The 14,327-nt window shown below is 45.0% G+C and overlaps 1 protein-coding gene across 1 annotated transcript in view; it reads right to left on the reverse strand.

The window, feature by feature from the left end:
- Positions 1-5,303: 5,303 nt before the first annotated feature.
- The window catches only part of APC2 (APC regulator of WNT signaling pathway 2), a 63,676-nt gene continuing 54,652 nt past the window's right edge, over positions 5,304-14,327 (reverse strand). The window contains exons 13-15 of the mRNA XM_030219911.1: positions 12,157-12,371; positions 5,510-10,932; positions 5,304-5,434 (exon numbers count right to left, since the gene is read on the reverse strand). Of these exons, the coding sequence (XP_030075771.1) occupies positions 5,304-5,434; positions 5,510-10,932; positions 12,157-12,371 (5,769 nt within the window). The remainder of the gene's footprint in view (positions 5,435-5,509; positions 10,933-12,156; positions 12,372-14,327) is intronic.

Here is a 14,327-nt window from a genome sequence, read left to right on the forward strand (position 1 = left end):
ATGACGAACCGGGTTGTGATAAAGCCAGTCCAAGGGGGGTATGGGAAGAGGGTGGGGGGGAGGGGGGCAAATTTGATTTCTAAAGTAAAAGTTTTATAAAATTTGAAGTTATATGTATGGCTTTGCATTGTCATCAGACCTTTGTATGCCTTGTCTGAAACATGTATCATTTGTTAATATTGACTTCAAATAAATAAAAAAAAAAAAAAAAAAACCCAAGAAATACCTACTGTACCCAACTATACACTACTACAATAGCCCTTATGGCTGCAGGTGTCACCTATATGTGAGTAAAGTAGGTTCTGAGATTTTTTTTTTTTTGGGGGGGGGGGGGGTGTCTGACATCCGACCTCACAAGTGTTACCCCTACTAAATTCTTTTACTCCATTTCAGCACTGTGATGTTCTTGAAAACAGAACGGAAGCCAAAGAAAAAATAATAAAAGTGGAACAAAAAGATATGAAGGTACCCAAAGAGAAAAGAAACCCCCAAATCACTATTGTTGAAACGCATACCAGGAAATATAGATGGAAAGCGATGACCACAAATGCTCGCAGTCTAAGCAATAAAGTTCATGACCTTCAGGCCCTGATGTTGGAGGCAGACTTGGATGTTGTTGCAATCACAGAGACGTGGCTAAATGGTTCCCATCATGGGATGCAAACATACCAGGCTATAATCTATTTAGGAAGGACAGAGAGGGTCGTAAAGGTGGCGGAGTAGCTCTGTATGTGAGGAATGATATCACTGCGACTGAAATGACAGGGACCTGGGGAAAGGAAGAAGCGATATGGATCACCTTAAAAAGAGATGATAGAACCTCTGTCCACGTGGGTGTTGTCTACAGACCTCCGACACAATTGGAGGAATTAGTTAAAGACCTGATCGAAGATATTCAAAAGTTGGGAAGCAAAAGAGAGGTGCTGTTGCTGGGAGATTTCAATCTGCCGGATGTAGATTGGAAGGTTCCGTCTGCGGAATCGGAAAGAAGTAGAGGGATCGTGGATGCTTTCCAAAGTGTTTTGCTCAGACAAATGGTGACGGAACCCATGAGGGAGGGAGCGACACTGGATCTGGTGCTCACAAATGGGGATAGCGTGTCAAATATCCGAGTGGGTGCCCACCTGGGCAGCAGTGACCATCAAACGGTTTGACAGCTAAAGTGGAGAGCAGACACTCAAAACTCAAAGTCCTGGATTTCAAGCGTGCTGACTTTAGTAAAATGGGGGAATACCTGAGGAAGGAGATGATGGGCTGGGAGGAAATACGAGAAGTGGAAGGACAGTGGTCCAGGCTGAAAGAAGCTATAAATAGGGCCACGAACCTTTATGTAAGGAAAGTAAATAAAAGCAAGAGAAAAAGGAAACCGATATGGTTCTCCAAGCAAGTGGTTGAGAAAATAAAGGCTAAAGAGTTGGCGTTCCAGAAATACAGAAAAACTCAAGAAAAGGAACACCTGGAGGATTACTGGAGGAAAATGAAAGAAGCCAAGAGAGAGATACGACTGGCAAAAGCACAAGCGGAAGAACAAATGGCTAGAAATGTAAGGAGGGGTGACAAAAATTTCTTCAGGTATATTAGTGAAAGGAGAATGACTAAAAAGAGAATTGTGAGACTAAAAGATACTACGAACCGCTATGTGGAAAATGAGGAAGAAAAAGCAAATTTGCTAAATAGATACTTTTGTTCTGTTTTCACAGAGGAAAATCCTGGAGAAGGACCACGATGGACTGGAAATAATACAATTGAGAATGAAGTGGATAGAGCACCGTTCACGGAAGAAAGTGTGTATCAACAACTTGAAAAGCTAAAGGTGGACAAAGCCATGGGACCGGATGGGATCCACCCCAGGATATTGAGGGAGCTCAGAGAGTTTTTGGCGGGTCCTCTTAAAGATTTGTTTAATATATCCTTGCAGACGGGAAAGGTTCCGAGGGATTGGAGAACGGCGGAGGTGGTCCCTCTTCACAAAAGTGGTGATAGGGAAGAAGCTGGAAACTACAGGCCGGTAAGCCTCACTTCGGTTATTGGAAAAGTAATGGAAGCGATGCTGAAGGAAAGGATAGTGAATTTTCTGGAAGCCAATAAGTTGCAAGATCCGAGACAACATGGTTTTACCAAAGGGAAATCGTGCCAAACGAATCTCATTGAGTTCTTTGATTGGGTGACAGGAGAATTGAATCAGGGACGAGCTATGGACATAATCTACTTAGATTTCAGCAAAGCTTTTGACACGGTTCCCCACAGGAGCCTCTTAAATAAACTGGAGGGGCTGAAGATAGGACCTGAAGTGGTGAACTGGATTAGGAACTGGTTGACGGACAGACGCCAGAGGGTGGTGGTGAATGGAATTCGCTCGGAGGAAGGAAAGGTGAGTAGTGGAGTGCCTCAGGGATCGGTGCTGGGGCCGATTCTGTTCAATATATTTGTGAGTGACATTGCCGAAGGGTTAGAAAGTAAAGTTTGCCTATTTGCGGATGATACTAAGATCTGTAACAGAGTGGACACCCGGGAGGGAGTGGAAAACATGAAAAAGGATCTGAGGAAGCTAGAAGAATGGTCTAAGGTTTGGCAATTAAAATTCAATGCAAAGAAATGCAAAGTGATGCACTTAGGGAATAGAAATCCAAGGGAGACGTATGTGTTAGGCGGGGAGAGTCTGATAGGTACGGGTGGGGAGAGGGATCTTGGGGTGATAGTATCTGAAGATTTGAAGGCGACGAAACAGTGTGACAAGGCGGTGGCCGTAGCTAGAAGGTTGTTAGGCTGTATAGAGAGAGGTGTGACCAGCAGAAGAAAAGGGGTGTTGATGCCCCTGTATAAGTCGTCGGTGAGGCCCCACCTGGAGTATTGTGTTCAGTTTTGGAGGCCGTATCTTGTTAAGGATGTAAAAAGAATTGAAGCGGTGCAAAGAAAAGCTACGAGAATGGTATTGGATTTGCGTTACAAGACGTATGAGGAGAGGCTTGCTGAACTAAACATGTATACTCTGGAGGAAAGAAGAAACAGGGGTGATATGATACAGACGTTCAAATATTTGAAAGGTATTAATCCGCAAACGAACCTTTTCCGGAGATGGGAAGGTGGTAGAACGAGAGGACATGAAATGAGATTGAAGGGGGGCAGACTCAAGAAAAATGTCAGGAAGTATTTTTTCACGGAGATAGTGGTGGATGCTTGGAATGCCCTCCCGCGGGAGGTGGTGGAAATGAAAACGGTAACGGAATTCAAACATGCGTGGGATAAGCATAAAGGAATCCTGTGCCGAAGGAATGGATCCTCAGGAGCTTAGTCAAGATCGGGAGGCGGGGCTGGTGGATGGGAGGCGGGGATAGTGCTGGGCAGACTTATACGGTCTGTGCCAGAGCTGGTGGTGGGCAGCGGGACTGGTGGTTGGGAGGCGGGGATAGTGCTGGACAGACTTGTACGGTCTGTGCCAGAGCCGGTGGTTGGGAGGCAGGGCTGGTGGTTGGGAGGTGAGGATAGTGCTGGGCAGACTTATACGGTCTGTGCCAGAGCCGGTGGTTGGGAGGAGGGGCTGGTGGTTGGGAGGCGGGGATAGTGCTGGGCATACTTATACGATCTGTGCCCTGAAGAGCACAGGTACAAATCAAAGTAGGGTATACACAAAAAGCAGCAAATATGAGTTATCTTGTTGGGCAGACTGGATGGACCGTGCAGGTCTTTTTCTGCCGTCATCTACTATGTTACTATGTATTATGGCAGAAAAACGTCCAAGTGTTAGGAATGCTCAGATCCCATCCTTAACATGCCTCTGACATGCCCCCTTGCGATCTGAACGCACTTCTGATGGACTTCATAGAAAAACATCTAAAAATTAGTTTTGAAAATACCAATTTGGATGTTTTTGTGAGAAAAACGTCCAAATGCAGATGAATACCACTTTTTCGATGTTTTTCTCTTTTGAAAATGAGCCCCATAGTAACCTATGGAACTTTGTAAGTCTAAGTACTTTGAAAATGAGCCCCATTGTCTCCCAATGCTCCACAGATCATCCCCTGTGCCAATGCTCTACCATCTCCAGTGGCACACAAATGATTCCCATTATCACAGCCTGTTTCCACTATCAATTTCCTGCGACATATAGACCATCCTCAGTGGCATATAAACCTTTACCCTTCTTTAGCTTCATACATATCAATGGTGTTCCATTATAAAATACACACTGTTTACATTCTAGCTGCTTCACCCCATCCCAAAAAGTGGGTTACAGAACACAAACAGAAGCAAATTAATTGCTAATTATATAGTCAGTACAATTACAGTTGTTCAGCCTCCTGGAGTGAAAGATTTGTACCTTCTGTCACTTCTACATCTATGGTTCTGAATGCTGTTATTTATTATATGTCCTCCTCATATGTTTTAATCCCTAGGTTCCTCTCGAGGTGCAATGCACATAATTAGTTATTTGATGCTGATATGCAAGGCATGAGATGCATGCTTTATCAAATGCACTGTTGGCTTTAAGCATTTCTTAGGGCTCTTCAGCTGCTTGTAGGTTCACTTCTGTCCATGAAAGGGACATTCCATACAGAATTTGGCTAAATACAGCTAAATCTTACGTGCTAAGGATTTATCATGAGGTTGGGGGTGAAAGGCAGAGGGGCATGTAACATCCTCTTAAAGGCATTAGGTTGACAGCAAGGGAAGTAGTAGTGATTTGATATATTTAATTTTCCAGATGAATCCTTTGAAATTACACCATTTTCATTAAAAGCACAGATTATGCTAAAAACTTTGTTTGACAGATTTATCAGTAGTAGGGTAAGAAAAGATCCTCAAGCCCCACAAAGTGCATTGATAATGCAGGGTTTGAATTTGTCAGTGTTTGCCCCCTCTGTTGGTAATATTTGTATTTAAATTATTAAGGAAAAATGGTTCATGGGTTCAGATGTCTTTGCCAGCAGGATGTACCCTGGGTTCAAGAGATGAGTTCAACTCCATCCTTCTATCTGTCCATAAATGGCAATATGTGTCCACTGGTAAGAAGAAGAAGGCCCCAGCAGTACCTGTCTCACCCTCTTACCAAGGTGCAGGGACTATTTTGCTACAGAATTGTTCCTAAACTTTCAAACAAAGCTAATAAAGATTTTGCTGCATTCTTTTGATCTTTACTTTCCAAACAAACAACAATAAAAAGATTTGTATCAGCTCCTGAGCAGATAATTTCCATTGAAATTCACTTGGCACGAAGAGGGTGCTTTTATCGTCAACTGCTCCATTTTTCACATGAAGGTGCTATAGCAATACGAGCTGAAACATGGACTTCAAAGAACTGACCTTCACTGAGCTTGAATTTTTCCTGTTTTATCATTCACTGCTTGAACTACATTAGGACTTGGGATGTAGTTGAAAGGAGTTACTCGTGCTGCCCTGCTGGGGGAGCTGTGTCTACTAACCAGCAAAGGGCTCACTGCAGCTGGGGGGCTTTCATGGGTAAAAGTGATGGCCTTTGTGCTTCTAGCCAGGCTGATTGCCACAGAGTCACTGTGGATGGGGTTGGAGCCCATTTGTTCATCTAACAAGGCCCTGGTCCTGTCATATGCAGGAACAGAGGCAATCTCCAAAGTTGGAGATGTGCTGGAGTTGATTTTTGTGTGGGAGATGTCCTCTGTCTGCACTACTGCATCACTCATTTTCCTCTGAATATCTAACTGAGAGCTAGTGTTTGGCATCTCCTGAGAACTATTCACCAAAGCCAATGCAGAAGAAGGCAGAGTGCTCTTCAGAATATGGGGAATATCTTCATCTCGAATCCTTCTCCATGTTCCTTTCACCATTACAGGATCTTTCTGCTCTTCTGCAGTGTTCCCCAGCTCCCCACTGTCTTCATTATTTTTCTGTTTTGCACAGGACTCGGAACAGGATGACAAATGAGAAGGGCTGCTGGTATGTTTTATATTAATGTTAGGGGAAGAAGAATACCTTTTGAAGGCCTCAGGAGGGGAAGGATTGTTTTTCACAGGAAGCCTAGAAGGGCTCTCTGAACTTGTTCTCCTAGCTGTAGTTTTACTGGTGGGGGATGTTCTTGTCACCATAGGCTTCTTACTGGATTCTGCTCTTTTTGGCACTTTAAGTTCCTCACACCTGGAGGAACATAAGAATACTGCCGGTAGCTGTGGTTGGCTCTTTCTTGGAGAAGCCTTCTGGGCAGTGGGTGACATGGATTTGGAAGAGGACAGATCTGACCTATGACGCATGATCAGGCTGGAAGACTCCTTAATGAAAGTCAGCTGTCTCAGGAACCCAGACTTCTCTGACTCAGTGGTATGTGATCTAACTGGAGACATCTGCATGACCGGCATTACTTTTTTCCCATTTGGGATTTGCCTGGGTCCATGTATTCGCATATCCAATGACGAGGCTGTGCACATTCCAAGTGTTGGCTTCTTGTTTGGCTTTTGCATGAATGGGATTCGGACTGGAGATTTCTGAATTTTGTGGTTGGTGGATGTAGATTTAAAAAGTGATTTTGGATTGGAAACTATCTGATTTTCTCCTCCTTTTACCCCCTGACTTGTTGGTTCTTTTTTCAGCTGTGTGGGGGAAGGTGACTTTCTCTGAGGTTGTCGAGATGGTGTTGAGTTTCTAGAGGACCCTGATAAAGGCCCTCTATTCATTCTTGCTGGAGGGGTGGCACTCCTTTTCAGCAAAGTGGCATCAGCCATGTCTGAGGGTTTTGCTGGTCTGTGTAAACTATGAGACCTTGGTTGACTTGGAATGGGCTTCTTACATGGGGAATCATTTGTAGTCACAGTTTTCTTTGGTGTGGATGTGGAACTGGAAGAAGGTGTCAGCCTGTTCGGCATATATATAACAGTTCTTCCTCTGAAGACTACAGGCAAATTGGGGATTTGCTTCTGCTGACCTGAACTTTTATTAGCTCTGGTAGTCTTTTTCTGTGTAATTCTGGTCTCCACCATTTTTCTGTCTTCTTGAAAAGCTTTCTTATGTGCTGTTGGACAACCTTCTGTTCTACTTTCTCTTTTATCTTTCTTGTCAAGAGCAAACTGCAGTGTTGATCCAACAGATAGCCCTGACATAAAAGATAGAATGGAATCAGATTCAGAGGACTGTTCCTTGGCGAGACAAGCTGATGCTTGACGTAACCAAGTTACAACAGAGTTAGCACCTTCTTGGATTGCCTTCCACTCCACACTATCTAAATCCGATCCTTTGTCTGATATCACTTCATCCACTAAACCTTGCATCCCCTGACATTTCCACTCTTTGCAAACCACTCGTTTTTCATTTACTTTACTATTACTATTAGTTTTTGACTTTTGCTTCCGTTCTCCATTCCTCCTCTGGATTGAGTGCTTCTTCCTCTTAGGCAAGGCAGAATGAATGCAGTTGTAGATCAAGTCATTGTCAGAATCTAAGCTCACAGAGCTCTGTGAGCTACCTCTTCCTTTTAATTTGGTGATGGCGGATTCCTTCATTCTTCTCCGAATTACCTGTCTTGTGGTTTTATTGAGAACCTGTGATTTTTCTTGATAGCCACAAAGTTCCAAATCACTTAAGGAACTCATTGAAGAGCTGAGTGAATAGCAGGGTGGAGTTTCATCTACAATCAAGTTGTTTTGAAATTTTGTAGCAGGCATTCTGGGTTTGCCCTGGGAAGTCTCTTTCATACGTTTGTTCTGTTCTTTCCTCATTGCTCCAGTTCTATCACAACCACCTTTTTTAAAAGCACGAACAGGATCTCCTCTATTTTGGGCTGAGTCCTTAACTGCATCCAGCAAATCATCTGAGTCATTTTCACAGAAATAGTAAATAGCTTCTTCAGTAGGTGTAGTGTGGCATAGAGACTGAAAGGCAAGGTTCTTGTGATCACATTCCTCCGGTGTAACCTGGCACTCCTCTTGCTGAGAGCTAATATTACTTTTTCTTTCAATGTGTATGTCTAAGTTAGCTCTGCTTTTTAGTGAAGTATTATGGCTTTGTTTTGCATCAGTTGCATGATTGATCCTTGTCTTCAGCCAAGTGAAATGGTTCTCTGATGCTTTTTGCTTGTGGGTGTTGGTGCTTTTCATGGGGAGCACAGTGCTTGACTTTCCTTTCCTACTTTCTGTAGCTTGAGAAGCAGGCATGCTCCTCTCTCTGTGCCCCTGTTTGTCACTACCATAGTAATTTCCTGATGCCATAATGCCAGTTTTTTTCAACCTTCTCCCTGCACTTTGCTTCCGTGTTGTCTCCTCTTTCATCGAGTAGTGCAAAGTTTCATCACTGAGGGAGGCAGCACTGGAAAAATGAACTGGAGTCCCTTCAGCAGAATTGGTAAATGAAGAGTCATCATGCAGCATGTCTTTGTCCAGCCGATAGGTCTTATTTGATTGAGTATGGGCTGGCAACAGCATATAAAGTGGCAAGTGGAGAGTATTTTTAGTTTGAGCATTCAAACCCTGTGTTGGCAGATTGGACAAGAAAGTGTTCTTCACCCGCCTGAGTCTGGATGGCATAGCTGAACTGATGCTTTCTTTCAAAATCTCAATATCATCATCTGAGTTCAGCTCATGATGTTCACATGTTTTCATCCCCCCAAAAAGTCTTTCCTCTCTCCCATCCTCTCTTTTTTCATGTGCTATAAAATTTAAGTTGTTCTTCTCTGAAAAGGGAGGCATCAGCTTCAATTCTACTTCTTTTTGAATGTAGTGCTCATGGAGCGGAAGAGCACTCAAGCTAGATGCACATGAGAAATTTTCATTGGGCTTCTCCACAGTGAAATATATCATGGAGTCAATATCTGGGTGAAACTGGAACCTTTCCTTGAAATCGGTGATCTCCATGAACTTTTTAACATTGTTCTCCCATTGGATGTTGAATTGACTGGTCTCTTTCTCTGGGTGATTGGTTGGGTCAAAGGATGGTGTTTTACTCCTGCTTGGGGGCATTGTCTGCCCAGGACTGTCAGGCAGCTCACTGGGACTTATGGTCCCACTGATCATCTCACTGCATGGATCACTCTGAATAGAGCTAGCAATGGAGGGGCTCTCAAAACTTCCCAGTGAACTGACAGAGCTACAGCGACTCATCACTAGAGGGGTCTCTTGAATGTAATTCTCTGAGGAACTTGAGGGGGTCATGTCCTCATTCCTTGAAGGAGATGTTTCCCGTAGAAATAGTTTATCTCGTTTTGGCAAGGGGATTCCAATGGGTTGTGAGATTCCAGGCCCAGCAGTTTTCATTGAGCTCCCTTCAGAGATGTTTTTTTCTCTGCTTTTTCTCTTGATCTTCTTGGACTGAACACTGCTTTTCTCCACTTCCAGTATTTCTAAGGAGGAGTCGCTACCAATCTCATTCTCACTTTGGTTTTGCTCGTCTAAAATATCTTCAGTAGAAGAAAGAGAAGACAAAGAACTATACCTGGAGAAATAGATTGGAGTATCTTCCACAGAGCATTTTTGCGAAGAATCTGGTTCTTGTAGAGTTGGAGTGTGAGAAGACAATTTCTCAGGGGTTTTGCAGAGATCCTCACCTATTTGTGGTGAAACGTTAGAGAGCCAGGTCGGAGAGGTAGGACTGTTGGGGAATCTTACACCAAGGGTTAAACTACTTTTATCTAAGACTTCCAGAACAGGGATATGTTGATAAGATGGTGAAAGTTTAATGGTATGAACCACCTTGTCAGCTGAGAGATTGCCAGCTGCATCCTTTTTTGGTTGAAGATCTTTGCCCCCAGAGTCATTAATTTTGCTTGAACTTGGGAAGGTAGCCATTTTCTTTATTTTTTCATTAAAGATCTTTAAATCCATCTTTTCCTGTTCCACAGATTCCTTTGCCTGAGTCTGTGATAGATCATTTTTCTCTGCTTTGTTTATCAATACGCTTTTCAAGTCCAGCCTGCTGGGCCGCCTCTGATTCCTCGGGAACTCTTGCTTGTAATCCAGGAAGGAGGCTCTAGTGCACGGCTTCATATGTTCCTGGGTGCAGTATCCATCACTGGTGCTGCTGCTGTTCAGGCTGTCATTGGATAAGCTGGTGCAGGCAGTTTTCAGGCGCAAGAGGGCAAGCGCTCTGCTAGGGAACTCCTGCTTTGCAAAGCTGCTGGAGTCGGAGAGTCTGCAGGGTGAGCAGGACTGAGCTCGAGTTTCACGCAGCTCATCGGAGCGACAGTGCCAGTCCAGTCCATGATCCTCAGAACTCAGGCTGAAGCTATCATCAGAAGATGTGTGCATGGTGGAGATATTCTCCACTACTTTATCAATCTTGGAAATCTTGTTTGTCAGCTTTTCAGCTACAGTGCAATCCTCATCCTTGGAGTTCTGGGTTTTTTTCACCTCCAGTTGTGAACTGATACCTTCTTGTCCAGATTCTGCACACCTACCCTGGCTAACACTCCTGGGTACTGACTGTCCTTGCAGGAATGAAGAGTTGAGAAACATAGACAATACTGAATTATTTCCCATTTCCAGATTGTTGGATACATTGGGGGCTTCATCATCATCAAAGCAACCAGAGTCAGAGGCATAGTCTTTTACCAGACTCTCAATGTGTCTCAGAGGCTTCTTCATGTTTTGATTCTTCAGGCCTTGCTTCTCCATGGTATCAAAGGTCTCCACCAAGTGCTTGACATCCAGTTCTGCCTCTAGGGCTTTTTGTTTCCTCATGTACAAAGAAGGCATACAGGACCCTGGAGAAATGACAGTTGCATCTTTGTACTTCAGGGGTCGATTGGCCAGTAAGTTCCTCAGGGCAGCAGCACTTCCCATGGCAATCATCTTATGTTTGGAGTGGATCAGGTTCCGAAGCATGCTTACACCTCCCAGGTCCCAGAGTAACTCCTGGTCCTTGCAGTTGCGAGCTGACAGATTCCACAGTGTACCACAAGCATTACTGACAATAGTCAAGCTGTGAGACCTCAAGTGCTGAAGCAAAGTCTGCAAGCAGTTATGGTCTCGGAGAATTTGTCTACAAGAGAAGATGAGAAATCTTTAGCTAAGATTGTAAACATGTTACACATTATTATAAAACAGATTTTGTTTGAGGGCAAGAGCAGAAAACTATTGCCAGACATATATATAAATCGCTTTTGTTGTACCACAGAAAGACAGTATATCAAGAATCTAAAACATAAACATTTCATATATCTGTGAGATTGTGATTTAATTGGCTTAAAGAAGGTGATAGTGATACAAACTGAAAATACAAGAACACATAAATCCAGTTTGCAGTGAAAACATGTAAAAATATGAATCATCACCATCTCCTATCAAAAAGAAGCCTTGTGTCCCCAAAATAGAGATGTGGGTGTGCAAGCTTTCTGAACACACTGTCCCACCACAGAACAGGTAAAGCACAAGTAGCAGCAGTGCTAGCTTCACACACTCACAATCACTGCCTCACCAGAGAACAGGTACAGCACAGGCAGCAACAGTGCCAGCTTCACACACTCACAATCACTGCCTCACCAGAGAACAGGTACAGCACAGGCAGCAGCGGTGCAAGCAGGGCCAGTCTTAGCAATTGTGGGGCCCTGTGCAGACCAGTGCAGTGGGGCCCCCTGCCCGTGCCCGCACCTGCCCTCCTGCGTCTGCACCCCCGCCCCCTTGAAGTGCATCCACCACGTTTCAGTAGAGAGCGGCAGTCAGTGGCAGCAAGTTTCTTATACTGTCAGCTGCTGAGCCCAGAGCCTCCTTGCTGCTGCATCCTGCCCTTTCAGAAGCAGGAAATGACATCAAAAGGGTCGCAGCAGCAAGGAGGCTCTGGGTTTGGCAGCTGATGGGATATGAAAATCGCCGCCGCTGCCTGATGCTCTCTACTGAAATGTGGACGCACATTAATGTATGGAGCAGGGAGGTGTTCTGAGACAGAAGGACAGACGTGCCAGAGATGCGGGGCTCTTAGGAGCACAGGGCCCTGTGCAACCACCCCTGTCGCCCCTGCCTAAGACCAGCCCTGAATGCAAGCTTCCACATTCACATTTATTGCCTCACCAGAGAATAGGTACAGTACCGGCAGCAGCAGTGCAAGCTTCACACACATATGTCTCTGCTTCAACGTTATTTCAAGGGGTCACTACTAGTACTACAATTAGTAGGTACAAGAGTTTCTAGATATCTGTTTCTTCATGCTGTTAAGTATATCACAAGTCTTCCATAACTGCACAGGCCTGTAAAGAGCCTAAACACAGACCTGTAATCATCTCTGGTAGCAATGAGGCTGGATACATTGCGTAGGATACCACCTCCACTCTCAATTATGGCCAGTGAGTTGCTCTGGCATTTGTAGGTCAATGTACTGACGAGGAAGCTCAGTGCCCCCTCCACTGTGCATACAGCGGCTTTGTTCTCCGTGCTATGAGCCGACAGGTTCCAGAGAGCACTCAGAATGCTTTTCAGTGTTGATTCCTAGCAAAGAAATCCAAGAAATAAAATCTTCCTAATGACTTAACTTTGGCCTGGAGTCTAAAAAGTGGCTGTACCATTCTCCTGTGGGGCACGTAGGTAATTTTACTAGGGAAATACTAAGACCCTGTAACATACTGAAAAATATTTCACTGTGTCTCTTCTCCCTGGGCAATATTCAGAATTTACCCTCCGGTACTGTGAATTTACCCAGTGACAGATATTGACTTTTGCCACTTCTAGGCAATATTGGTGCTAATAGAATGCTCCTCCTTCCCCACCGTCCAACTAATAGATCTTAGATTATTATTATTACTATTACAGATACTTGTTACACCGCACGTTGCACCAAATCAGAATAAAAAAAAGCTAATATGAAGAAAGGGGGTGGGGGCTGACCAGGAATTACACTTCACCCTGACTGGGAGGAGTGGGAGAGAGAAGGGGCAGACACTGGTGGGAGACAGAATACAGGTAAAATGCCACAACATGAAGCGTACGGCCAGGAAGGTTTGGCAAGTAGGAGGGGGTATTGATAAGGAGTGAATGGTGGACCAGAATAAAAATCTTGTATTTTATAAAGGCAGAGACTTGGAGGCATACAGAGTTCAGTTTCAATAGTGGGAGAGATGATCATAGCGGTGTGCCACTATTACTACTGTGCAGTGGCGTAGGAAGGGGGGGCGGTGGGGCAGTCTGCCCCGGGTGCACGCCGCTGGGGGGGGGGGGGGGGCAGCTCTGCTGGTTCCCTGCTCCCTCTGCCCCGGAACAGGTTACTTCCTGTTCCGGGGCAGAGAGAGCAGGGAACCAGCGGAGCTGTCGCAGCTCCCAGCGACATGCACTCGGGGGCGGATCGGCCCTCTCGCCCGCCCCTTGCTTCCTAATTCAAGTAAGAATGCGCTCCAGAGGGGGGAGGGGGCGTGCCAAGGGGGGGCGCCATGCTGCACCTGGGGGGGTGCGCAGTGGCGACCCGCCCCGGTTGTCAGCCGCCCTCGCTAGGGCACTGCTACTGTGCTCTGCCCACTGTTGCCTGGCCAACCTCTAATCCATTCCCATCCTTTCTGCCCTCTGGTGATTCTCAGAAGACCTATGTGGAGATATCCAGAACTCCTGCTCTGGCACAGTATCAGTAAACTGCAGTGAGCATGCCAGAAGGGACAGTCATTATGGAGCTGCCTTCCGCTGATACAAGAGCTGGGAGCTAATGTCAAGTTCCAGTCTGTTTTTTCCTGCTTTCGACCTAATAGAGATAAGGGCAGGACTGAATATCAATAAGAGGAGGGGGAGGGAGGGAAGGAATCTGAAATGTATAGCAAAGCTAAGATGGAAAAATCAGATGCCCAGGGTAAGAATGCTGCTCTAATAGACCTGAGTATAACATCTGAGGCTGGCATAGAAGCTGGTAAGTAATGTTTTTAATCACATTTTGGGGGTGGGTGGGGGTTAGTACATAAGTACATAAGTAGTGCCATACTGGGAAAGACCAAGGTCCATCTAGCCCAGCATCCTGTCACCGACAGTGGCCAATCCAGGTCAAGGGCACCTGGCACGCTCCCCAAACGTAAAAACATTCCAGACAAGTTGTACCTAAAAATGAGGAATTTTTCCAGTCCATTTAATAGCGGTCTATGGACTTGTCCTTTAGGAATCTATCTAACCCCTTTTTAAACTCCGTCAAGCTAACCGCCCGTACCACGTTCTCCGGCAATGAATTCCAGAGTCTAATTACACGTTGGGTGAAGAAAAATTTTCTCCGATTCGTTTTAAATTTACCACACTGTAGCTTCAACTCATGCCCTCTAGTCCTAGTATTTTTGGATAGCGTGAACAGTCGCTTCACATCCACCCGATCCATTCCACTCATTATTTTATACACTTCTATCATATCTCCCCTCAGCCGTCTCTTCTCCAAGCTGAAAAGCCCTAGCCTTCTCAGCCTCTCTTCATAGGAAAGTCGTC

Source organism: Microcaecilia unicolor, chromosome 11, assembly GCF_901765095.1.
Source record: "Microcaecilia unicolor chromosome 11, aMicUni1.1, whole genome shotgun sequence".
NCBI lineage: Eukaryota > Metazoa > Chordata > Amphibia > Gymnophiona > Siphonopidae > Microcaecilia > Microcaecilia unicolor.